This window comes from Alligator mississippiensis, chromosome 12 (assembly GCF_030867095.1).
Source record: "Alligator mississippiensis isolate rAllMis1 chromosome 12, rAllMis1, whole genome shotgun sequence".
In the NCBI taxonomy this organism is placed as follows: Eukaryota; Metazoa; Chordata; order Crocodylia; family Alligatoridae; genus Alligator; species Alligator mississippiensis.
In genome coordinates this window covers 11635697-11662234 of record NC_081835.1, presented here as the reverse complement: position 1 = coordinate 11662234, position 26538 = coordinate 11635697, and the positions used below count along the sequence as shown (strand labels likewise).

At 43.8% G+C, this 26538-nt stretch overlaps 1 protein-coding gene across 2 annotated transcripts in view; it reads left to right on the top strand.

Moving 5' to 3' along the window:
* The window catches only part of SUMF1 (sulfatase modifying factor 1), a 54396-nt gene extending 31521 nt beyond the window's left edge, over nt 1-22875 (top strand). The window contains exons 8-9 of one of the 2 annotated variants that reach the window (XM_014604527.3): nt 11412-11471; nt 21501-22875. In XM_014604527.3, coding sequence (XP_014460013.3) covers nt 11412-11471; nt 21501-21614 — 174 coding nt within the window. In that variant the 3' untranslated portion in view covers nt 21615-22875. The remainder of the gene's footprint in view (nt 1-11411; nt 11472-21500) is intronic. The other variant, XM_019499802.2, reaches the window with a different exon arrangement.
* The last annotated feature ends 3663 nt before the right edge of the window (nt 22876-26538 follow it).

Below are 26538 nucleotides of genomic sequence, written 5' to 3'. Positions count from 1 at the left end.
GAGCTCAGTAAACGGTTCTGAAAATTTTACTGGCTCAGGATATTTTTAGTCTGTCTAATATTTATTTATAAAGCCAAGTTTGTCACAGTGCTCTGAAAAGTAGAGGTACTTGGACAGACAAGAAGTGAATCTATGGTGGGGTGGGAGGGAGGAATAAAAGCCTCTAGATTAGGCAGCATTGCAAATTTATCAAAAGACCATAATTAGTACTGTGCCCTTGAACATGAAAATACAAAATGCCTCGAGCAATGGATCTTATTATTAATATGAATTCTTAATTTAGCTGGATCAAGGAGAAATAATTCTAATGGAATACTTTGAATGTTGTATATAATGAATGTGGGTTTTTTCCAAGATAACAATATTGGTCTAACTAGGAGACCTAATTATATAGGTTCTTATTTAATCTTTGTGTATGTGGACATCAAACTACCAAAGCTAATGTGTGGAAGTTTTTTTTTTTTGGGGGGGGGGGGGAGGGGGGGTTGTCTTTTATGGTACCAAAAAAAAAAAGTGTGTTTTCCCCAGTAAAATAGTTGTGTCCAGGTATGTATTGTCTAGGAATGAACAACATTTACTTTTTGTTTTAATTAAACAGTCTTTATACAAAACATGGAGCAAACTGCTTTTATTTTGAACTCCCATCTAGTTCTATAATGTCCTGTCAATGCCAAAAGGAAGGGGGCTGCAAATTTAGCCATCCATTTCGCAGCATGTAGGATAATTGGAAAGAGCCTACTATAATTCGTAAAAAGCATAGCACCTATTAAAAAGCAACGAGGGAACAAATATTAACTACAGCATGGGACATCAGCTCAGCACTGTGACTGTCAAGAAGATGAAGGCTTCTCATTATAAACTTTGCAATTTGCCATCTCGATTGCACCACATGGGATGTGGAGCAGAGCTTTCACTTCATTTGGGAATGGGTGGGGTTTGTGTTGTTATTGAATTTTTGTTCATTTGATGTAGAAAGTGTTCAAGGCAATAAGCTTTGGTGCCACAAGACAGTGAAGTGGGACTTGCATACATGAGGGATCCAAAGCAGAAGCAGGGCTGGACACAAAATAGTAGACCTGAGATCAGTTTTGGTATGCTGAGCCAAGTCTGTCAACAGTTAGTTGAGAGAGAGTACTCCAAGGGGGCATTTATGTGCAATCAGCAGAAGATGAATGTGAGTGGCAGTTGTGTGCAATAGTAAATGGTTCAAACCTTTCTGGTGTCCATGTTGAAGCTACTCTGCCATTTCTCTTCAGCTAACTTTTCATTGAAAACTTTTAAAATAGCATCTATTTAAAACCCCTCTTAAAACAGATAGTGTATTTAGACTTAATGGGCCAAACTTTGTTCCCCACTGAGTCTTCTCCCTTCACTTCCAAACTTGGTCTATGATGAGTAATAGCGCTGCCTGCATTCCTGTGTGTAAAACATTTATCTAATAGTCAGCATTGGGATATGAAAGGGTTAAGAAAGTGTTGATGACCTTTTTTTAACCCGAGTCTTATAATCTCTTCAAAGATAAGCTGAGAAAATCATGCAACCACCCAGAGATGCCTTCCATCCACTTGGCTGCCCAGTGCCATGAGCAGCCACCTGCAGATTTTTAAAAAAAATATTTTTTTTAAAGAAACTTTTCGTGTTCCCAGCCAAACCAAGTCCAAATCCATGAGTCAGTCCCGAACTATAAGTGGCCCTACAACCGGCAAACATCCTCCACCCCCAACAGGGGCTTCGGATATTTCCAGTATCTTTTGGTAGGCATCCTACATGCAGACCCAAGCCTGGAGACTTGGGGTTCAGGTGCTCCTGAGTTTCACCTGCCCTGCGCCATATGGCCGTAGAAGCAAGCTGGGAAGAAGCCTCTCATTTCCATAAAGGGGGCTTTAAGCCCCAGCACCCTGGTGGGTACTAGGTGGAAGGCTGCTAAGAGCTGGATCTGGAGCCCCACACACTGGGACAGGAGCTGCCCCACTGCAGCTTCCCCCTGCCTGGCTGGGTGTCTGGTCCCCATGGCCGCTGCCCTTCCCCATGCTACCTGCTGCTCGGAGTGGCGCAGCAGGAGGAGGAGGAGTCGCAGAAGGTGCAGGGAGCCAAGCAGTACCTGGGCAGCTGCAACAGTGGTGGAAGCAGCCCCACTGGGAAGCTGTGTGCACTAGCTTGGGCTGCCCCCCGTGGGAGCAGGTGGGGCTCATCCCTATGCAGAGCGCTGAGAGCAGCTACACACTGGATCCAATCAGTTGATGTGCCAGATCTGACCCACAGGCTATATTTTGTCCATCCCTGTCTTAAATAGTAAAATTGAGACTTTGACTTGGTGCACAAACAAATGCACAAGCATAACTGCAGCACTTGCAACCTGACAGAAATAAAAGGGATGTCAGTGCCTGGGGATACTGATCCCTTGAGGTCCTTGAACTTCGAGGGGTTGACTGAGTGCATGCTTCATGGATTTTTTGCTTCTGAACAGGCAGGGTGAAGAAGGGAGGACATGGCAAAACAATTTCAGGGGAAGATTGTTCTTTGCTCCAGCACATCTTGCAATCATTGCTAGTGCGTGAGTGCAGAACCAAGCAAGTTATTGCCTTGTGAAATGGAAATGATTGGCTGCCAAGTGTGTGTGTGTGCACGATTGATAAACTACAATTTGTTCATGGAGACGGCTTTAATTGCAGCAATTTGTCCTGCAGATGTTTGTATACAGTACATAGTTACTGGATGACCTACAATTCTATATTGAGAGCTAATTTAGCACAGCTGGGATTGACAATGCAAGTGTGTGTGTGTGAGAATGAGGGGTAGGGGGGGAGTTTCAATGAAGCATCAAAAAATATTTCTGTTGCCTCTGAGTTAATAAAGACATGTTTGAAGCATTCCTATATTTATATTGTATTATAATTAGCATACCTAGGGTCTTCCAGTATATAATAGTACTCTGTATATGCATGTGTACATATAGACTAAATGAGCAAAATGTGATCTGAAATCAAGCCTTTATAATACCATAAGCCTGCATGATACATTCAAGGAAATACAGTGTTAGTAAACTGTGTTCAGGGTAGTTTAGCAGACTGAATCTTGGATCAGGGTCTTGGCCACCTGAGCAGTTCAGTTTATGGACAGGGCTTGGATTTCCCTGTTGTGCCACTTATTTGCTGCTTATGGGACAACGGTGTAACACCTACCGAAGCTTAATGATGGAACAAAAGAAACGGTACCATAGATGTTTTGCCTGTAGGTAAATGTAACCTGTAGTTATCTTCAGTCTTCCTAGCTACAAAGTTTGTTTTTTTTTTCATGGGAGAGCTCTGTTTGCTCATGTCTGCATCTCGCCTAACAAATATTGGCTTTGTGGGCTTTATTTATGTATGTATGTATTTATTTATTTATTTTTAAATTGAGAAGTGCATACTACATTAGGTGGATCTTCCTAGGTACTTGTGAGACGCACTTTAAACAATATTCGTACAGCCTGTGTTACAGGGTAATAGTTCTAGTTGTGTGCAGCATCCTAATAAAGCCCTTGCCATATGAGATTTGGGTTATTGGACAGCTTTGGTACCCCTGCAGTCTGTTTCAGTAGGATGCTGTGCTTGAGGTCTGCAGTGAAGACAAACCACAAAGTTTCTGTAATGTGTCCTAGAGCATGGTTGTTGTGGGGGTGCATCTAGTCGAGGTACAGTGATGTCTGCAAAACAAGGTGGAAAGCTTCAAGTGTGACTCCAGGAGAGGTGATGGGTCAATTTTAAGGGCTCTTCACAACCTCCATAGCCAGAGAAGTCATCTGTTCGGTATTGATCAGTAGATTCCTGGCAGTGAGGTGAGCACTAAGATTCAGGCTCTTAAAAAGGTCCAATTCCAAGATCTACATAAAGGAATCTGTGGATTAAGCACCAGGATTTCCATGGCTTCAGGAAGATGTTTGTGCAGTACTCTGCTTCATTTTTAATCCTCCTGCTCTGTCTTTTGGTTAGAAGAGCTTTCCATATGTAATGTGTGTAAGGTGCCAGGCTGTTCTCTTGCAAACAAGATCTGTTCCATTTTAGGTGTCCCTATCAAAGTTGTTAGAGTAGTGAATGACTTTTTTTGCAATGTGTTGCAAGAGATCTTGTACATGCTTTTTAACTGTCCCCTGATTCAGGAAGTCTTATGAAACATTTCAGTGTCTGAACAAACAGACGGGTAGACTTCAGCAAGGCAGATGAGTACTAGGGAGAGACAAACATCCATGAATGTCTGTAGCCCAGAACTTGGTGGCCTAACATGCTAAAGCCTTAGTCTTCCATGTAAGAGATGCTCACATTAAATAGTGAAGAGAAATGCATCAAAAAGGTCTTGGAAAAGTGCCTGTGATAAATTAGGAGCTTAAATTCTTAGTCTGTCCATTTTTTGTGCATTTTGCCTAGGGTGGGAACCGAGTTTGGGAACCTACAAGATGGGGAAGTGCAAAGGGGGGGGCGGGGGGGAGCGGGATGTTGAGTTGAAACTACTGGGTAGGAGGGGTGCTGAGACAGCCCTGCTAATGGCCTCAAGTGTGGAGAAAGAGTACAGGAATGCATTTGAGTAGTTTGTGTAAGGCTCCCTGTGGATTATGAAAGAGGAAAGGTCACTTCCATTTGCTCTCTATTCTGTTCTGGACTTGAGGCTTCCCAGCTTGTCAGCTGACTTACTTTAGAGCCTCTGAGCTTAGTGGTAATATACTGGCAGATAACCATAGGGGTTTTTTTCCTCATATAGTTGTATTTGTAGCTCTTCAGAGCCTCCTTGTTAAGGTCCAGAAGCTCTTCGGTTTAGCACTTGAGAAGTGGAATGAAAACGGCAGCTCTCACCCAGAAACTGTATTCAGTATAAGTTTGGCTCCTTACTGGAACTGCTTTACAGCTGGCAAGCTGTAAAAACTGAAATTTGGAAGTAATATCCCTCTGAGCAGGCTGCAATCCCTCTCTTTCACAGTAACAAACATACCTTGCATGACAGCTGTGCACACTTCAGCGTAGCTCTGGGGTCTGAAGTGTTCAGGATGGACATTGCTTGGAGGGAAAAAACCTCTGCCTTAAAAAATATCACGTAGATTTAGTGCTTGGAGGCATAATTTTAACCAAGCGGTTCGGTGACATCTGTCAGGAACAGATCCTGTGGTTAGAAATGTGGACTCTTTCTTTCTATCCTGTTTTAATAGAGGTTTTCATATTTGCCCTCATCCTTGCACTTCCCACACGCAAGGCTCCTAGAAGCCTTCAAGGAGGTATAACTTTATAGAAGACGGACTTAATGATCTGCTCAGGTCTGCTCCAACCCTGCATCTATGAACCCATGAAGACTTGCACCTTACAGACTAACTTCCACTTGACTTCAGATGAGCACAGCTAACGAGGTCTCTCTACTCATGGATAATAACCTTTTAGTCCAGGCCACAGAGGGAGAAGCTGATGTGCAGGTAGGAAATGACTTGCTAAAGCCACAGAATATGTTAGTGGCTGACCTGCAACGAGGCTTTATTTTTGGCTTCGAGCCCCACGTTATATCGGATATCTCCAGTGGCTCGTTTTCATTCCCAGAGTGTTTGTATGTGGATGTTATGGATTGGTCTGCATGCGGAAACGTTGGCACAATGGTAGCTATGTAATCTCCAAGGGGGCATTTTCCTTCTGGAATAAGGAAGCCTTTTCTTCATTGTAGCTTTATTCCACTTTCAAAGCATCCCACACTGCACTGCTAAGGAATTCGGTGATATGTGGAGACTTTTCTAGAGAAGCTGAGCTGCATATTGGATGAAGACATAATCACTGCCTGCTATGTTCAATATTTCCATTCTAATTTTAACTCCACAGTAGCTTACAAGTGAGCCTTTTGAGAGCTTCTCTACACTGAATTTTAACACTCAGCAGGATGAGAACTCCCTCTCTGCTCAGTAGGGTTTTAAAAAATCCCAAGCAGACAGGCAGAGTCCACTATCTTGACGGTGCTTATTCCGAGGTGACCAAGGAGCCGTCGGACCTGTCACTGGCATGTGCAGTTGAATGCAGTTAGTTGAAGGATTAGGCCTTTTCTCTTTTCTGTGTAGTGGTTCTGCTAATTCTGGGCTGCAACGTGGAAAACAACACTAGGAAAATTATTAGCCTTGAGCTAGAGCTGCAAAGGTAGTGCAAGGACAGTAGTCTAAGGAGCCACAAATGTAACTCCCGCTCACTTCTCTAGAGCTCTTCCACTTCGCACAGAACTTTCTCAATTGTTACACGCTAGCCCCTTCACCTTCAGTATTTGAAAGGAGCCTCTCTCAAGCAGATAATGTTTTGTAATGCAGTAGATTAGGGGGAGGAAATCGCCTCCCAAGGCATTGTTACAGCTTGGGTGGCTCAAGGAAGCATTTTTATAGTCCTGACTTAATTTTCAATTGAATTCACTCTTTGTTACCAGAAAACTCTCTTATGCTCAGTCTCATTTGGCAGAAGATTGCTTTGTAACAATCGAGAATGACTTGGACCAAAGAAGATGGCAATTATATCTGTACTTCAGTGACAGGTGTTATCTCTTAGGTTGTTTTTTTTATAATCACTAGAATGTACAAGTCATAAATTAACAATAAACCCACAGTGCAATCCTAGATAAGCATGCTGTGTTGCTTTTTTCATTATTTCTGCCTGAGCTAGTAGCAGGAGGGTTGTCACTGAACTTTGTACGCATTTTAACAAGGGAATCCTGCTTGCTGCTTTTTCTGTTGCATTTCTGGCTGGCTCTCTTTTGCTGGTCCCTTCTGTAACCGAATGGCCTTGCTGTTTATGATGGTTTGTTTCAGTGAGAGGTAGCATATTTGGATTGAAGAGTATAGTATCCGTTTGCCCTGGACGTTGGAAATGGAGAACAGGCAATTCCCATGATGAGCAAGCAGTAGCCATAAAGTATGCACAGAGAGTGTACTGATGCTTTTACATACAAGACAATTGCCTGTTTGGAGCACTCAAGTTACTGTATTGCAATACTGCATGGTGCCATGTCACTAAAATTGTATGAAAGATGTTGTCTTGGGTATCCCTATAGGAAGGGTCATTTCAAGGAACCTAGTAGAAGAATGGAAGAAGCACAGCCATGCCATCCCAGTAAGATCCTGTCACACGTTATCTATTAAACACAGAACCTGTGATCCGTTTTTGATTTGTGCTTCACAGCTTCATCCAATATCCTGCAGTCTCTTCTACCAGTGACAGACTGCAAAGAAACGAACATGGCAACTCATAGCTATTTCACGGTGGAGGTTTTTAACCATCAGAATTAATGATGCACAGTAGCACCTTTGATGTTTACTTATTGACTAACATGTAGTTTATTTTAGGATGTTCCCTGGGCTCTTTCAATATTGAATTTTAGATCAGCGATGCATCTTATCTTTGTGCGGAGGAGCCGGGATCCTTGACAGCTGGGTAGAAGAAGGTGGGAATTTTGCCATCTGCTGGTAGGTTGGGACTCAGAACTGTTCAGCTTCTCCGCTCCCAATGAGAAACAGTGCAAAAGTGAGATGCCAGTACTCTGCGGCTTCTTAACACCCCTTAGGAAAGAATGGGGTCACGTACGTGCTGTTTGTGTATGGATGCAGGAGAAGAGCGATTACAGAGTTATTTTGCCTTTCCAGGATTCCTACCCTTTTAAATGAAAGTTTTAGAATCCAGAGCAAAATTTTACGTGGGGGAGGGACAGATCTTTTCAGATCCAGCCCCAGTAAATAATGTAGATTTGGTTGAATTTCAGTTTGAAATTGTGCTGCAAGGAAGTCAGTTTTGATGTTTTCCTTACTGAAACACTTTTTAGGGAGGGGCAAGGCGAGGAGGAATCTTGCATTTGGAAACCTTCCTTTGCAATGTTGTTAAAATGGAGAAAGTTGCTCGTATGTCTTCTCTTCTAATTTACTCCATTGACAGAATAAGTGACAGTTTATCTATTTCTGGGGTGTTAATGATTTGTTACAACTGTGTGCTCTTCATTCTAGAGAAGGTTACCTCAAGTATTTGCATCTATACTGTTTTTCAGACATAGCATTTTTTAATGCACGGCTCTTCTTTTGTCTTTCTAGAAGTGCAGAATCTTGAGTTTCTTATATATATCCTGCCTACCTTAAAGAAAAATCCTTTGCCACATAAAGAAAATGAGGGGGGCTTTTATTCGTGGCTTGTGTGACAATGCTTAGGAGTCATTTGCAGAATGTATGGCTGTTCAGCAGGTACAAATATTAGACTCCTGCATCTATCATAGTTTCCTCTCCTTCGCTGACTAGGTTGTTTATTAGATTTAGCATTTTTAAGGCCCCGTGTGCTGCTGACACTGTCAATTGCACTGTCAATTATGCAGTAATTTGGGTATTTTTTTTTCTTTTATAGCTTTCGTAAGCAAGGCGTTCTCCTGCATGCAATTCCATTTCGCTGTGGTTCAGCTTCTTTTTGCATGGAGGAAGGGTTTCATAATGCACATCAAGCATTGGTGGCAGTTTTGTAGCACCTGTCTTTGGAGAAGTGTCCTCTTGGGAGCAAACTTACATATATCAGTAGTTCAGAGGAATATATAAATAGCTAGTCTCTAATGTAGTGCTTCTTATCCAGGTTGTCAAAGCACTGCACAAGCATTACTTGGCTAATTTTTGCAAGGCGTAGGTGGGCAGTCTAGTAGCTATGTCCACAGATGAAGGGAACAAGCCCAATGCTAAAAAAAAAAAAAAATTGTTTTAACAAGTATGAAGCAAAGCTAGAAGTAGAACTCGGGATTCCTGACTCTCTGCTTTCTGCTCTGACCTCTAGAGAAAGTGTTGCTACTGCATGTGGGAGGGCTGCATCTTTAAGATGCAAGTGCAAAAGAACCTGCCTTGAAGTGTTAGACGTTTGCACGTGACTTGCAAAAAGCACTGCACTCATTGGCTTTTTCTGTGATGCGTGTGGGCTGGATGGGAGGCAGTGCAATATAGTGTTCCCAGTATTTGCCAGCTTAGGTTTCATATGTAGAGAATTCTTTTAAGCTTCCAACAGGAAAGGAAGCAGGGAGCATACGTTGTAGATCACAGCCACTGATGCCTTGCTGTTAAGGGTAGAACTGCACCTAGAAAGAGATGCTCTCTCAACTGTCTCTGTAATGCTCATCTAGAGGCTTACTAGGCGAGTTGCCTTTTTAGGTTAAGTACAAACAGCCAAAAAGCCTGAGGCTGAATTGATTCCATCTTTGCAGGTTAGTCTAAGCTGTGTAGATTGAACCGATACGCAAGTGAACAGGCATTCACTTTGTGTTCTGGAAATGCAGCCACCTACCTGCCAGCAGGGCTCAGGCCAGATGTCAGGGAGCTTTAGAGCATGCCTCCCTGCTTAGCTGGAGCAGACAGCTTGGGTCAAGGCTAGACCACCCACCCTGCGAGGAGGGGTTTGCAGGGAAGGTTCAAAGCATCCTGGGGGACTGTGAATTGACTTGATTCTGGAGAGGATTTGGGATGGAAGTTCAATAAACTGATTTAACCTAAATCAGTTAAACCTGGATGTAGTATCAGACTTATCTTAAACCAGTTTTGGCCATTTTGAAAGCAGTTTACGCACACTGAACTTCTGCTGTTACAGATTTGAACTGTTTTTCAATCACTTATTACCAGTTTGTGTAATTTCTGTCCCTAGACTTGTAGTAAACCTTGTTCAGGTGGCTGATCACCAGGGATCTAGGTTTTTGGTTCACCATGGAAGAACGGAGCAAAACCTGGATTTTCTCTCTTTAAGGAGAAAAACGTGGGAAAGGGCAGGTTTCCCCTTGCAGGCTGGCAGAGTTCCAGCCTGCTGGGAGAACTGGGAGGAGGGCTGTTGGGCAGGGGGTGTCGTGTGCATGTGTGCACACACACATGCACATGGCAGCCTGGCGAGTGGCTCCCACAGCTCCCCGCAGGTAAATGGGGGGGGGGGGGGGAAGGGGGGGGAATTGAGGCCCCATAGTGAGGGAGGTACTTGGGCATGGCTGGGGATGAGGCTGCTCCCCACTACTGCATGCACTCCTTGTAGGGGACGGTGGAAGGCACGTGCCCCCAGTCCTGCGCGCATGAAGGTTGCCTTGTGGGCTCAGGGCTCCCTGCCCTGCTGCCCCCTTGCCTCCCTGGGGCCTCCATGGCTCAGCAGGTGGGACCCCATGCAGCAGGGCTGGGCAGGGAGGCTCATGCTGCTGCTGGGCAGGCAGGGGGCAGTTTGCCATGGTGTCCCGGGGCTCCTAGTGGCAACACGAACCTCCATGCCCAGCCGTGCTCTGTCTTGTTGTGCCAGGTCCTGCCCGCTGGACTGCGGAGGCCCCGGCGGGAGGGCAGCAGGATGGGGAGTCCTCAGCCTTCAGCCCACATCTGCCCCTGTCCCCCACTGGCTCCTGTCCAGCCATGCCACCGATAGGGGAGAGGGAGCCAGGCTCCAAACTTCACTCCATCGCAGCGGCTGTTGCCTCCCATAGGCAGCAGCCGGGGCTTGGGCATTGCTGGGGGAGCAGGGGGTTGTGGGCCCAGGTCCCTGGCCCCATAGCTCTGGCAGCTGGGGGGAGCTCTTCTCCAGCAAGTCCGGGGGGGGCAGGGGGCTCTGCACAGGGAGTGAGGGGCACCAGTAGAGCCCAGGGGTGGGAAGTGAGGGGCAATGGCATGGGCAGGGCACTGGCATATTGAGGGTGCTCAGCACCACAACGAAGTGGAGCGGGGATACAGCTACAGCTGGACCTGTGTCCTGGTGAGGGACAGGGGCAGAGAGCTCTGATTTTTTTTTTTTTTTTTTTCCCATGATTAATACCCCCCCCCCCCCCCCAAATTACCAAAATTTATAGGTATTCAGAATTTATTATAGTGAGGTGATGCATGGGTAGGCTTCCAAATTTACCTTAAAATTGTAAATGTCAGCAATATGGATTGGGGGGGGGGGGAGTTAATCTGAGAATTTGTGATCTTTTTTTGAAACAGAAAAATCCAGGACCCTTTCTGATCGCTCAGCCTTATAACTGGAGCTGATTAGAGCACCAGGGCATGTTGATGTGACGCTTACCAAGTTGCAAACAGACCAGTCGCAGTTCTCTTGCTAGGAGAATTTCGGATCCTCTTGACAAGTGTGCAAGAGCCGTGGTGTCACTTTTTACTAGTTACAGCATAATTTAAGACAAAATAATGTGCAGCCCTCTAAACAGGTGGAGCAACAACGTGAATTCTAAGTGTCCATTGCAGTGCTGAAGACAAACTTTCTTTTGCACTGCACTACTTTCTCCTGTCTTTCAATTGATTCCAGTGCTGTTTATTTTAAGGTTTTGATATCTGAAATGGGTGCAATTTGCCTGCTTTGAATGCTGCTGGATGATATCTGTTCTCCATCTTCCTGCTCTTTCCTATTTCCTGTAAATGAGTCATTTTTCAGATGAGTAATAACAGATCCTTGTATCCACAGAAGGGACCCTCCTCGGGGACCGACAGAGTGAAGAAAGGTGGATCCTATATGTGCCATAAGGTAAAACTAAAAGCCCATAGTGCAACTTGCTGGCTTAGCTAGTGGGCTGTTAATAATTGCTGTTTTCTATTTTTAATCTACATTTATTTCTGATGATGTAACAAGACTAGGTTACAGTAAATATATTTGGCAGCTACTGTTTGACAGGAGCTAGATGTATGTGTGAATAGCTTTAAAAAAAAAATAAAAAAAATACTGCGTTAATACTGTTAGCCTTTGTGTTGCTCAAACTTACCGTCATAGCTATGCCTATGCAAGCATCTCACTGAAGGAATAAGTACTTAATTTCTGAAATTGCCCATGGTTGAAATGAAAAACTCTTTGCGTCTAAAGCTGTCGCTACAAAAACTGTCCCAGCTCCATAGAGAATAGTAAGTCTACGGTTATTCTGTTGGTTTAGTAGATGTAGTTTCTAGGCAAGTCCAGCATTAGCGTGCAGTATCTTGACTATAGAGGCTCCATATTCAGCATTTGAAACAAACAGCCCCTTAGCAAGTTTTAAGAGATGTTCCCTTGCTATTGTATCACTTAACCTCATTGACAGATGGGAAAAGCAGGAATGCTATCGGCTCCAGGCTAACAAAGGCTTTGCAAGTTCTGAATAGATATCTTGGGATCCAATCATTCAAGCATGGGGTTAGACTAGACAAGCTCCTGAAATCCCTTCCAGCCATGCTTTTCTATGATTATGTATTTGCTTAATTTGGTTCACTGACACTATTTCCCACGTGCAAATTTTATGTTCTCCTGCACCTTTACATTCTGCCATAAATTATTCTGTGTTCAGACCATGATGATTCTTCCCTTGAAGGAAAGAATCTAGTTTCTCTTGAACAGGCCTGTGTCATCTGTAGAAACTTAATTCTTGATTTATTTTTTTTTGTATATGGGGTCGGCCTAGCAGCTTGTGAACCAGTCTTTGTCACCTAAAAAGCACTTTGTCTATTCAGCTTACAAAATGTACTCTTGAAGTTAACACCCGCCCGCCCGTGTTGTTTTGGTTAAGGATGTTTTTGTCGTAGCAAATGTTATCAGATATCTTCGAGTTCCTGTACAAGTTTTTTCCAGCCAAACCTTTTTTTTTTTTTTTTTTTTTTTTTTTCAATGGACCTAAAAACCTTGAAATGCTCAGGAGTCATTAGAATTGATAAAAATGTAGAACCTTTTTTTTCTCAAGCACCTTTTAATGTATAGGAACCTTAGCCTACAGAAACCTTCTCCAGGCTACTTGGATATACTTAAGTGCTGTCAAAGGTTTGTTGGCTGGTTTTGGGTTGTTTTTCTTTTTTGTTCGTTTAAGAGCACACCTCTCAATTCCTTATGCTTTGAGATGACAGTAACTCTTGAGAATACGTTGTTGGATTTTGTTTTGCTTTTGTATTGTTATAAAAAAGGCACATAGGCTAAATTAAGGTATTTCCATATTGCTTCACATTCCCACATAGTAATATAAGCAAATGTAATCTGTTACACCCATATATTGCTCAAACCGGCAAGTTTTCATAGAAATGTACTGAACAGCATTCAGAGTGCAGGATGTTTTGCCTTCCTTGCCCCACAGCCAAGAATTAGATATTGAAGAGGAGAACTAGTGTCCTTTTCCATTCGAGGTGGCGTTCTTTAAATTGTGGAGCGTCGTTAGTGTTTGCAGGCTTTCAGAACAAGCACTTAATTACTAGCTGTCATCCCTGTTCTCTACCATGTAGCTTGTAGTTTTCTTGCATTTTTGGGAGCTGTAACTATAAAATTTACTAGTGAAGCAAGACAAATATATTTTGTTCTAGAGAAAGAAAGAAATTTTAACAGACCTGAAGGGAGGAGAGGGAAAATTCCACAGTCCTAGACTAGGATCAACCTAGTACTGGGCTTTAAACCAGAATTAGTGTAACTTCTAATACATCTTCGATATGATATAGATGGCTTATTGTAAAAGTTGTTCACTTGATACTAAATATTTGGACATTAAGATTGGAAAACTATCTTGGAGGCTAGACACTCGTCTATGAAGTTGGGATATAGGAATTTGTCTTCCTTTTTTCTAGTGAATGTCAGAAAAAATTTAAAGCTGGGAAAACTCCTAGCTTAATATAGCCTGTGGTTTTAGGGCATTCTCCTGAGCAGGACAGGTGTGGTTTCAAATCCTCTCAGGCAGATGAGGGGAAACCAAATCTTCTGTCTTACTCAAAGGCTCAGGACGACGTACTGTAAGATGCCTCCGAAGATAAGAAACAACAGCAAACTCCCCAATATTAAAAGTCTACCTTCGCCCACTCCCTCTTTCTCTCCTGTTCCCTGTTGGAGCAAACTATCTGGACCTTCCCAACGGTGCTGCTCAACCCCTGTTGAGGGGTGTTGACAGCCTAAACGAGAGAGGAAATTGGAAATCTCAATCAAGATTATCCCTTGTACTTTACAAAGAGCATCTCATCCTGAGGTCGCTTCCGGTGAGTTAGCGGTGAGAGGCGTTTAGTTTCATCCTGACTGTGGAGTCTTACTGGCAGTGTAGCACTTTCATCTCCACCTCCCCCAATTCTGCTCTAAACCCCTTCCCCAGTCAGTACTCTGCTGCCTTGTCACTGGTTCAGATCCAATTTCTACTATGGGACTCAAACTTGCCAAGGTTGTAGGAAAGAGTACTGTCAACTGAGCAGTATTAATATGAAGAAAATTTGAGTGTAACCCTGAGCAGGCTACATCTCCAGTAACTGTCTTTGACTGCAAGCGTGCTGGTGGAGCAAACACTTTGGTCAGTATTTGGTATGAGGTATGGGTTCAACAGGTTTCCCCTGTGGTGATTCATAGAGGGGGGGGGGGGGAAGGTCCTTTGGTGGCATAGAACTGGAAGAAGAGCGAAGGAAGCAGATGGCCCCAATGATGACTAAAGCTAATGAAATGTATAATTTTCTTACCAAGAGCAAAACTAGAAAAGCTTTGAGATGGTTGGAAGTAATAATAGAACTGAAAGAGAGACTTGCAGATTTCCTGGGCTTGAAAAGATGGCTAGTCTAAGCAGTAAGCCTTGTAGTCAGCTTTCCTCCCCAAAGACTAACTTGACCCATGTCACATTAATATAATTTGCTGTGAGCACTTTCAGTGCAGTGAATTTTCTGTTTCCAAACTGAACTTAACTTCCGTAAGTAGTCTTTGTGCTAAATAAATATCTTGCCTACATAGAGGGGTTAGTTCTCAGTAGGCTCCGTTGAGCATCTGATGCCACATTAGCGACTCTGTACTCTCTCTCCTTGTGTTCAAGCCCTTAACGTGCTCAGAATACATCTCTGGCCCAACACAGCGCTGTGCACTGAGCTCGTGTGCACTAGCCTCAGAAGCAGGATAGCTCCATTTAGTGCAGTGCTGAATGTGGCTGTGCGTGGCTTTGTTTCCATCCTAGTGAAGGGCTTATCCACTCACTCTGAGCCATCCAGACATACCCTAAGCATCCTCCCACTTTGAAACAACAGTCCCCCCCCCCAAACTTTTTGTAGTGTAATCTTGTCCCCTTGTTTATTGTGCGAGAACTTTCCCACGTGTTCAAGTCCATAACACTGGGTACGGTATTTTCTCGCATATAATATGGAACTTTGTTGAAAGGCAGAATGAAGGAGAAAACATCTTTCCTTGTGGTAGGTAACTGGGGTCCCTGGCACGTCGTCATTTAATTATGGCATGCTAATATCTGATCCCAGCAGTTGCATTTCCTGCCGTGCCATATGTACAGTCCCTCGCATGGACAGTCCCAGCTCCAATCTGGTCTGAGACCTGGGGCTGTCCAGGGACCAGGGCTGACAATCAACTGATTGTTGACCCCAACCCCAGACAGTCCTAGATCTGGTTCACCTGGGGCTGTTTGGGCAGACATCAGCTGGCTGTCAGTCCTGGCCCAGATGGCCCTAGGGCCAGTTTGCGAACTGGGGCTGTCTGGGCTGTATCTGGCAATCAGCTGATTGTCAGCTCTAGTGGATTTGAGGGTTTCCCTAGCTGGGAACTTTAAACCCTGTCCTGGCATCTCTGACACCACTGCTAGGTGTGGGGGAGGTTAGAGGGTCCTGGCAGGGGAAGCTAGTGGCAGAACCTGCTCGTGCCATATTTCTTCAATATCATGTGCACTCTGATTTCTCCAGCAGCTGTTTTTTGGGGGAAAGTGCATCTTGTATGTGAGAAAATACAGTACTTTGAATCTGCACAGCCCTCCCCCCCGAGTTATTTATTGCCATTGTCTAGTGATTCTTTTTTTCTTATTCTACAAACATTTTCTTATTCAGATTGATGCTTCAGCAGAGATCTTCCTCCCCCCTTTTTAATTTTTCAAATAAGTTAAAAACATTAGAACAATATTTATTACTCTGTATGCTCCAAAGTTCTGTCCCAGCTGAATTAAAACCAGTAATTTAAACTTTTTAAGTCTTCCTACGAAGTTGATTGTTTTACAAAAAGCATGTTATTGAAGCAACTCAGATTTCTGAGTTCATGCAGACTTTCAGGAAAACATCTGCCCTGGCCTGTTGAAAATGTCATGCAGGGAAAGCTTATAAATAAAGATATGGGATTAAGATGTCAAACATGCAGAAATTTGGTCACCACCCTGTTTTGTAACAAATGTGTTTGTATTGCATTCATCCTGAATAGCTGCTGAGAGCTATTGGGAGCCATCTGATGTAAATGAAGGCAGCTTGCTTCTGTGTTTTGGAATTGAACCCTTTCCTAGTAGGATGTTTTAAGGTTTTTGATAAACAGCAGAAAAAACATTACTTGAATATATTGTTCAGGTAGAAATGACTACTCTTAACATGCCATCTAATGCAAAAGATAATACTGAGATGGATAGAACTAGCTTCTTGGATGGTCCTTTTAAGAACAGAAGGCAGAGAGACAACTTTCAGTTTGAGGCCAACTCTTGACCTAGAAAGTATAGGGTGATCGGAGGGAGATTTCTGAAAGAAAGCTTTCGACTTGGCTACTGATAAAGAATTGAAATTCCTTGCGGGGAGTCTGACCACTGCTGTCCTACCAGCTGCCCTCCCTGTGCTATTGGTATACTCCCAGAGATGCACGGAGGTGGTGTTGGCAGGTTGTTGGTATGAAGGAAAGCTAAGCTCTGAACTTTGCTTACATTGCCCTGCAAAAATGTGCCCCTGTTGTGGCTCTTTACATGAAAGGAACTGAACAGTATCAGATTTTCCTTTTAAGGCCTGCAGCTGGTAAATCATCCTCATAATTAGATTAAATTTCTCACACTGAGATTGATTTCACCCAAGAAGAAAATCAGTGTAGAGAATGCAATGTCAGATGTTAATTAGCAGTTTTGATTAAATTAACACTGGAATAATTTTTTCTGTACTGATGAATAATGTGACCCATTTTAAAGCCTCCTGAAGTCTACCTTTTTAGGTGATAAAGGTAGGCTGTATATCAAGACCCCAAATTAAATAAATTGGGGATTAGTAGCACAAGGACTTTTTCATTGGATGCCTCTCTTGAAACCCATTTAAATTGATTCTTCTGTGTGCATATGTGCATGCACCATACTGAAAAGTGCTTTATTTTTTTTCCCCTCAAAGCTGTTAGTTTTGTAAAATTTAGTAAGATGCTGATTCCCAGTCAGTGCCATAGCTTGCGCTGAGCCTTCTGCACCAGCATGGCCTTTGCAGTTATAGTACACCGTATCTTTTTTTTTTTTTTCTCGGGGCAAAAGCTGTTCTCGGGCTTCGTAGGTTGTATTTGTGTCCAGGATCTAATGAAGAACCGTTGCTTGAATTTCTCCTTAGATGGAAGCGCTGTAAAGTTAGCAGAAGTAAACGTCCGGGATCTGCTGTCTCCGCACAGCGGGGGGAGGGAGCTGCACTGAAGCTTGGTTACGCAGTGGAACCTGGTACTTCAGTCCGCAAGCCCGGGAAATGCACTCTACAAATGAAATGACTACAGAGGAGTGGAAAGCTGTTTAGAAAGCAAGCTGGCCCCTCTCCTGTGCTTCTTGTGACTCGCCAGTTGGTAGAGAAACCGGATTTCAACTTGAAACTACAAAAATAACATCTGGAAATTGATGGTCAAAGGTGCTAATTCCATGACTGGTACCTGTGGCCTATGGGCCAGTAGAATACAATGAAAGATTAATCCTCTTGCCCCTGTTAGAAAGTGGGGGGCTGTTTTAGGTTTTGTTCTAGCTCGTACATCAGATTGAACTCCAGTTGTGGGACCTTTTTGTTTTCCATTGGTAATGTAGAGCCTGAATACAAAAGTTTTTTTTTTTTTTTATTCCTAGATTCCCAGGCTGAGGCCATAGGGCTACATTGAGTGCACTTTCTCAGATGCCCACATCGCCACCAATTTGGAAGTCTGAGAGTAAAAAAAGGTCCCTGGTGTCATTTTGATACTTTGCCAGACTACTCACAATTTAAGTGCAATATGTATAGTTGTTAAGATCTTGGGCAGGAAAGGGGAAATATGAAATGTCTTAAATATGTTTCAGTTTATAGATGCAGAGTCCTCAACTCTTCAATATTAAGGTGCACTTCATTAATTGAAAATGCTATCACTCGGTATGAGTGATAAAAAGGAGCTGTGGAGAAACTTTGTCCTACTGTTTAAGTGCCTATAAAAGCAGAGCCAGTTATCTCTGCTTTCTGCAGATGGCTTTGGAACAATTCTGTCACTTCAGAGACGCTTTCTAAAATGGAGGAGCCAGTCTGCTTTGTAGGAAGTAGATAAAAACTCTAATTCTTGTACTGACCTACATTTTACAAATAACTCTTTGCTAGTCCCAAGGTTAACATTGTGGCTGTGCAGCTCTAATTATGCCGTTAGTGATTTCATTCTTGGAAAAGGAACAAGATGTAAAGTCCAATAAGTGGATTTGATGCAGAAGCAAAACTAAATCTTTTTCAAGGACCTACATTTTTCTTGTGAAACTGAAGTAAAGCAGATTTCATCTCATTCAGTACTGCTATGCTCAGATTCAGAAAGCTACTGTAATAAAATCCGCATAGTTATTCAAACAGATTGTTATCCTAATTGCTACAAGGTGGGAGTTTTTTTTTTCTTTCCTTTTTACAGAACCAGCAGCAATCTATTTTGCAAATCAGTTGTCTGGAGTGAATGGCTAAATCATGAATTTTGTTATTCTTTTCTGAGTAATCTCTGAGCAGCTTCCCAACCCATTCCATTAAACCAGAGGCCAACGATCCTTGATAAGGGAGATGAACATGAATCAAATTTGACCTCTTATGTTAGGCTGACTAACAGTGATAAGTGATAAGCTTGCACGTTACTGTGAGTTGGAGTTTGGACAAACCAGTGATTCAGGACTGTTTGTATGGCAGTCTGTCTCTCCTTTGCCAGGCTCGTGTTTAGTGAGCATGGAGTCTGTGCATTAGCCTGGGACATGAGCAATGGAAGGTTTTGAGGCTTCCTCACCGGTGGACCTTGCTCAACACACCGGGCCATGGCTAGGCAGCAAGAGGCAATGGGTGGATAATGCTCCAATGCTTCCCACGTTTGAGGGACAATTTAAATAACCGTTCCTTCTTCCTTCATTTCCAAAAGGGCAACTGCTGTATAATTGCAGTCCACTCTGCAATCAGGCCTGTGAGAGAGAGGAAACTGTCAGTGCAAGATAATGGCTCATCAGGGACATGTGGGGCGGCTGAATCACCTACCAGTGACTCGGTTGCTTTTATAGTTACTAGCACAGACCATATTGGAGCCTGCTTATCTTTAACAAGATAGCTACAGGAAGAGAACAATATTTGCCTTGCCTTCAGTTCAGTTTCTTCTCTTTTATGTAGGACATTTTCAATAGGATTCTTCTAGATATCAGTATCTTTTCTTTCCAAGTCCTTGTTAGGATTTAAAAACACCTTGCCCCAAAATTGGCAAAGTGAGTGTAAAAGAAAAGAAAAAAGCTAAATACTAAACTGTTGTGATGTTTCTAGTAATGTGTAAAAGCTAGATGGGCCTTCTGGAAAACTTTCTAACGAATGGACTTGGTTCATCAGTTTCTTCCCTTTCCTTTTTTCCCCACTTAGCTGGTCCTTTTGGAGTTGTGTTAATGTCTAAGTTACTAAATGCTAAGATAAAATTCAACACGACCCTTTTTAGCCATGTCAATAAGCTGCAAAAAGCAGGGGGGTGAGAATTGTTATTGGTTTGATCTAGAAAAATCTTCACAAGATTAGAGTTTGGATGTTGAGTGACCTCTTATTCCAGTCCACAGACTGAAAGCCCGTTGGGAGTTACGAAGTCTGCAATAGCTTCAGTCTTAAGAGGAGGAAATGTGATGGTCTAATCTTGGAAAATGGGCCACGCTTTTTTTGGTTGTTTTTCTTGTCCTGAATAAATTGGAGTCCAATGCTTCCCATTATAAGAGGCCTGGTAATGTAAGGGTAAAGGACTCCTTGTAACATAAGTGTACAGAACACATCACGACAAATTTGGTTTTGAGATGCAGCATTTCCTTTTTTAGAGTACAATAGTTTATACGCATATGCTATCTGCCATGGGGGGAAAAATCTTAAATCCAGAAATAAGAAATACAACACGGTTGCCTTCTGATATAGACAACAATTCTATATGCAGTTTTTAAGTGTGCAACCAGCATTTACAATCCTTTTTGTTCCACAGGGCGTGTGTAGATGAAATGGGGGGGGGGGGGGGGCCTAAATTGAAGCAGTGGGTTTCTAAAAACACCACTTCAATTTAGGGCCCTTTAAACCCCTGTGTTGTGCGCACACCTGCCACACTTACCTGCCTCTTCGGCAGTGCAGAGGGGAGGGTGAGCTGCTGGTGGGTGGAGCGGTCCCTAGACTGTGTGGCTGGGAGCTGGCACTTCCCTCCACAGCAGCGGGCCCTCCCCCCCACGCGCCCATCTGCAAGCACCCAGCTCGGACGGTCCTGGGAGGCACTGCAGCCGCAGAGGGAAGCACTGAGCCCCAGCACAGCTCAGGCAGGCAAGCTCTGGGGAGAGGGTAGGGGGGGAAAATCAGGTTCGCAGCTTCTCTTGGGTGGAGTCTGCCTTCTTGGGCTGCTGCCAGGGTGCCTGCAGGGCTTCCTACAGAGCCCCCGAGCTGCTTCACTCTGCAGCTGTAGGGGCAGCAAACCGAAAAACTCCTCTGAGGAGTTAGTTTGCACCCCAAGTCACATAAGGCACGTTATCCACCGAATTTGCTACAGTGGCTGCAATTGATGCATTATACGCCGCCAACGTGTGCAAACACCAACACTATTAAAGCAGTGAAAAAACATTTAGCCTGCTTTAAAGTGTCGTGCGCACATGCCCCTCGTTCCGTCTACGCACGACCACAGTTATCGGTAAGCTAGAAACTATGCTACTTATGCAGTCTTCCTCAGTTTTCTTCTAGCACATTTTTCTGCTTTTAATTGGTGCTTATCCCACTCCACCTGTTTTTAATAAAAAATAGATAAAAAAAGGGTGGGAGGGTGGGAAGGGGAACCAACACAACCCCCAAGCCTTAAGTAGAAAAACATGCTCTTTTCCAGTCTTCTGGTTATAATCTCTTACAAGTTGATAGCACTCTTTCATTAAACTCTAATCTGTAGGCAGCATCTACTAAAACACCATGCATTTCTGTGGCAATGAATAGCATCCAAATAGCTTACAGACTTCTTTCATTTTCAGCACATGGGGAAGATAGCATTTTATGAACACAGCTAGTAGTAGCCAGAAACACCTAATTTCAAAACTTGGAGCAGGCCTTCGCCAAATGTAAGAACTTGAGTAAAACGCAAGTGACTGGAGGGAAGGCAGCAGGAGAGAGGAGGACAGATTTAAGGGGTAGAAAAGTGTTCAGAAAGCTACTACAATAGTCTTTCCTTGAGCTTCTCTTCTCTCGAATAGGATTTTCTAACTTGCTGACATCAATATGATATCTGACTGTTATCCAGTAGTACAGATCACAACTTGACCAACAACTGAAGTGATCTAGGGTGATCATGGTCTTAACCAGCTCTTGTTATGGCTTGTATTCCTTGAGTTACTGGGTTAATTTGTTTTCTGTTTTTTCTCCTGTCTTCTAGTCCTATTGCTACAGGTATCGCTGCGCAGCTCGCAGCCAGAACACTCCAGACAGCTCAGCTTCAAACCTGGGATTTCGTTGTGCAGCAGATACCCTGCCAGATAATTTGCAATGACCGAATTTGGAACCATTCAGCTCTGTGGCTACAAAATGTCCCTCCACCAAGAGGACTTCGATGCAGTTCCAGTCTGCTGAGAAGGCTCTTTGGTAATCGGTGACCACCAGGACTGGAGAAGAAATTGGGGTGTGAGAAAAGAAAATTATTGGAAGAACCACTTTCCAGAATGAGTCAAAGCCAGTGGGAGAGATTCATTCCATTTATCTCTGGGGAAGTTGGGGTTGCATTTTCCTCTAAGTCATGTTAATTAAAGTAGGGAGAAAATGCTCTTGATTGAAGTGGGACTGTTGCAGACTTACACCAGCATAAAACTGAACAGAACTTTGCTCAGTGCTTTTTACGAAGGCTAATTTTGTTTCGGATACTATTTTAAATACTTTCTATAGACAAGATCTTTAATACTGAATAAATTGGTTGGTGGACTTTCTTAAATTATCTAATTCTTTTTGACAAGGCCCTAAAATTAGAGGTTAGCATATTCTGGGTAAAAGAAAAGCTAGAATTTAGCCTGTATATGGCATCTCAAGTAAAACGGGAAACACTGTCAATTATATCCAGTGACAAAAGACGGAGCAGTTCTATAGAGCCATTCTATAGCTTGCCCTATTTTGGCAATATGTTGGGGGTTTTTTGTAGATTTTAAGCCGTTTAAATATCCAGTATAAAATGCAACTTTGCCTGTTGTGTCTGAACAGCCTTTCTAGAAAAGGCCTTTCTAGATGTTGATTGTTTCTAGACTACAGGCTGATAATGTATTATGTGCACATGGAAAAAGGATTGAACCTTTATTTGCTTTGGTAGAGCAGGGGTAGGCAACCCCTGGCATGGGTGCCAGACTATGGCGCACAAAGGCATTTTGCTTGGCCATGCACACCTTGGGACAGGCGGTGGAAAAAGGGGCTGAGGCTATGCAGCCACAATAAGGATTGGGCCCCTCATGGCTCCTTGCCATTTGATCCTGGCACACCAACATCTTAAAAATCGAGGTTGCAGGTGTTTCTTGACACTTTTGTCCAACAACGTTGCCGACCCCTGTGCTAGAGAGCTTTCATGATAAAAACACACTGGAGTTGTATTTTTTTTACTTCCTACCATGTATTGCCTACGCTTGTTTTGGAGGGCTCTGATACCGTTAAAATTTTTCTATTGTAACGTCTTAATTATCTATGATAGTGAATGACTGCTTGAGTGACAAATTGTTGGAGGATTCTTGAACTGAAATGGAAAGTTGTTTTTAAAAGCTGCATTTAGAAAGAAACTTCAGAGACTTTCTAATCTGTTCTTTGCTCTTAACTCCCAGGCTACCCAAATTGGTTCCTGTATGATGAATATTGAGAATAAGGCTCTTAACCTGAATCTGACAATCCTTTTAGATCGGGGGGGTTTCCAGCAGGGGTGCTCAGCCACTGGCCTGCAGACCAGATCTATCCCCCAGCACCATGTTATCTGGTCTGCAGAGCCACATGGGTTGTAGCCCCAAGCATTAGATCGAGTGTGCACAGTGGTGCACAGCCTGATCCCAGCTGGGATGGGGCAGTGCGGGCAGGGCCCAATCCCTGTCTGAGGACTAGCCACGTGCAATTCATGTGGCTTGGGGAGTCCTAGGATCTGGTCATTGTAGTAGGGCCTTTGGTGGTAGGTGCCTTCACCCAAGCTGTACTTCATCTGGGGGATGGGGAAAAGAGGCAGTGCCTGGGTCCTAGCCTGCCTTTGACTGAGTTGGGTCATTCCCACTTGCCACTAGAATACATAGCTGAGCCCTAATTTAGACCTTGGAATTCTTGCTTTAATGATGGTGTCTTTAAACAATGCTTGGATACTAGTGGGCAGTGTCAGACTTGCATCTCCATGAGTGGAAACACTAGTTCTGATAGCTTTTGTTATGATTTTAATTGGTTCTACATGGGTCCAGAGTGAGGGGCAGGGGCGGCAGGACACCAACAAGGTTGTGGGGCAGGGGCTGTGGATTGGGAGTGAAGGGGGCTGGGGATTGGGAGTGAAGGGCAGAGGCAGGGCATAAGCATATTACTGCCTTCCCCTCACAGGTGTCCTTTTTAGATACTGAAAATATGGTAACTCTAGGCAGGGGCAGGGCCAGGCACTGCCCAGCCAGGGCAGTAAATGTGTACCTGGGGCTGGAAAAAGGACTGAGCTGGAAGGGGGGGGGGGCAGCTCCTTGCCGTTGTATGCACCCCTGGGGGAGGAATGGGGATCTGTGTGCAGATCTGACCCCGGATCTGCATGCAGGGCAAGGTTGGACTGCCTGCTGCATACTTGGGGGCAGGGACTATGCCAGTCTCTTTCTAGTGATGGGGCTGTGCTGTGCTTGAGGGAAGTGGCAGTGGCACTGGAAGAGGTGGCTATGGGGTGGGCTACAGCCACCCCCAAATACTGCATAGCCACCCCTCCCAGTGCTATTGCTGCCTGCCCCGAATACAGCCCTGGCCTAGCTCTCCCACGGGGAAGAAGCTGATGCAGCCCCTGGCCTCAAGCCCAAAGTGGGCAGCCTGCCCTCACACTGCACACGCATCTGGGGGGTACATGCCCTCCATGCTTCCATTAGGGGTGCACGTAGCAATAGGGAGCCACCCACTTGCCATGCCCCTTGGACAAGCTGCCTGCAGCTCTGTCCTGCTTCTGGTGTCATGGACCCATTTGCTGCCCTGGCTGAGCAGCCTCTGTGTCCCTCCCTCCCTCCCTCTCTCTCTTGGCTTGGATCTGCCCCTCTCCCCATACCCCTTCCCATTTCCCACCCCCCAACCAATTTACCAGCCACATGCTGCTCTCCAAGCTGCTGGGTTGCATTCCTGTAGCTATGCACATGCCACACACTATTTATCAGTGACATTATTGGCTACACCGGCCAAAAAAAGCCAATTGTTGATAATGGTAATTTTCCTTTTATTGGTGCCGATCCAATAAGCGACTGATTATATAGGTGCACCTCTAGTTGTAAATCAATTATTAATGCCCCAATCCAATTCAGCAGTTCCCTCATAACATCAGTGGGGCTTAAACAATGATTCAGTGAAGCATTTAAACTCATGCTTTATTAAGCGCTTGTTTAAGTAGGCATTGGTCTTATAAGGCTAATGGATGCGAGTGCTGTGGGTTTGAAAATGCCTGTACTTTGCGAGCAGCCCAAGTGAAGGCCCACTAAAGTCCACGTGGTTCCCAAAGAAGACAGATGCCCATCTGTTCCATACTCTTGTAGGATTGGACCTTAACTGTTTGACTGTTGAGAGGCTCTACTTTTGAAAGGGAGAAACTTTTTTGTGATGGGACTCAAATCAGAACGCGAGATGGGGGTCAGCTCTTCTTTTCCCCTCCTCTTCTCTCTCTCTCGGCCATAAAAGAACATTCTCCTTGAAGAGCTTGGAAACTGGCTACAGACTTTATCAGTAGTTCTCCATAACCAAAGCTAGACTTCATTTATAAAATAGGGTAAGGCAAAAGGCCATATGCTTGGCTGCTGGAGAGATAGTTGGCAGGAAAAGCATCCAAATTCCCTTTGCCCTTTATCACTATCGAGTCATGTTTCAGTTCTAAATCAAACAAACAGTTGTCCTCATAAATAGAAAAATGACATGCCACATTTGGTTTATGGAAGTTAATTTATCTGTATCTGAGATGAGGCAGCTTGTATGTATGCAGAAAGGTTATGAATAAAGGCTGAGGTCAAATTGAGGAGAGCAAATAAATCAAGGGCTCGTGCAGCTGACAGACTCTAGTTACTGCTGCTTATGTGCCTCAAAACCATTCCTGCACCTTTACTCACTGGAGTTGGGGAAGTAGATTTTAAAGCTTTTGTTCTTGCTCTTGTGTAGTAACTTAACTGGAAACTATCTTAATCATATTGGTCACCTACATGGGTTTTGGAATTGCAGCTTTATACCCCAAACTTTGAACATATGCATAATGAAAAAAATTAGGGTTCGTGCACATGAAGTATTGGTTCAAAGGGCATGCCAGTGACCATTGCCTAGGAAAGCTCGATTCCTTCAAGACCTTCTTTTAAGTGTGAAGTGGTCCCCTCCCAAATAATAGCTACTGGCCAAAGTAATAAGGGGAATGTTTAACTCTGATAGGGGAAAAATAATGGAGACGTGCAAAAAACAAAATGAAACAAAAATACTCTCACATGCATCATAACGGCTAAAATAGTACTCGGGGAAAATTCCAAGGTTGTATTGAAGTAAGATTAGGTAGTGTTTTTCAGCTTTGTTGCTGCTGGGACCCAGAGTCAGCAGCTGCTGATCTAAGAGTCTGTGCGACTCCTGGCCCAGTTAGTGGGCATGGTGCACCCCTGCTGCTGGGAGCCCCTTGGCTGATGAGGGGGTCAGCCACCAGGGAGACCCTGCTACGTGTGCAAATTCAAGCTCAACCGCAACCAGCTACAAAGTTAGTACTTATTTTCAAGGTCTAATTTTATAGCTGGTTGGACCTTTTTATGGTGTGATAGCTACTTTGCAAGTGTAGCTGGTCTAAAGGTAATTGCACAATTAACCAGTTAATTGCATGATACTTGTAACATACAGAGTGGGTGTTGGAGATCCTTTGGCTTAAAAGTACTTGCATTAATCCAGGCCCACCTGATGCATTCAGATAAAAAGCCCACAAGAGCAGGAAGAAAACCACCTGGAAACTTCCTTCCTATGTTCTGCTAAACAGCTACTTTATATTTTTAAGTGAGCGGGCTTTTATTTCTGCTTCAGTTGTGTGTTAGGAATGGGGATATGGAATTGATATATCAAGATACAGGGCTACCAGTGGAGAAATGGAAAAATCTGGAGAAGGAGACCAGTATACTAAGAAATAAAACACTTGGTTGTGCAAAAAAAAAAAAGTGCTAAAATGCTAGTTTAAGAGAATTAACTTATCTCTGCCATCTGTTGAGCACCACAGAAACACTGTTTTTTAT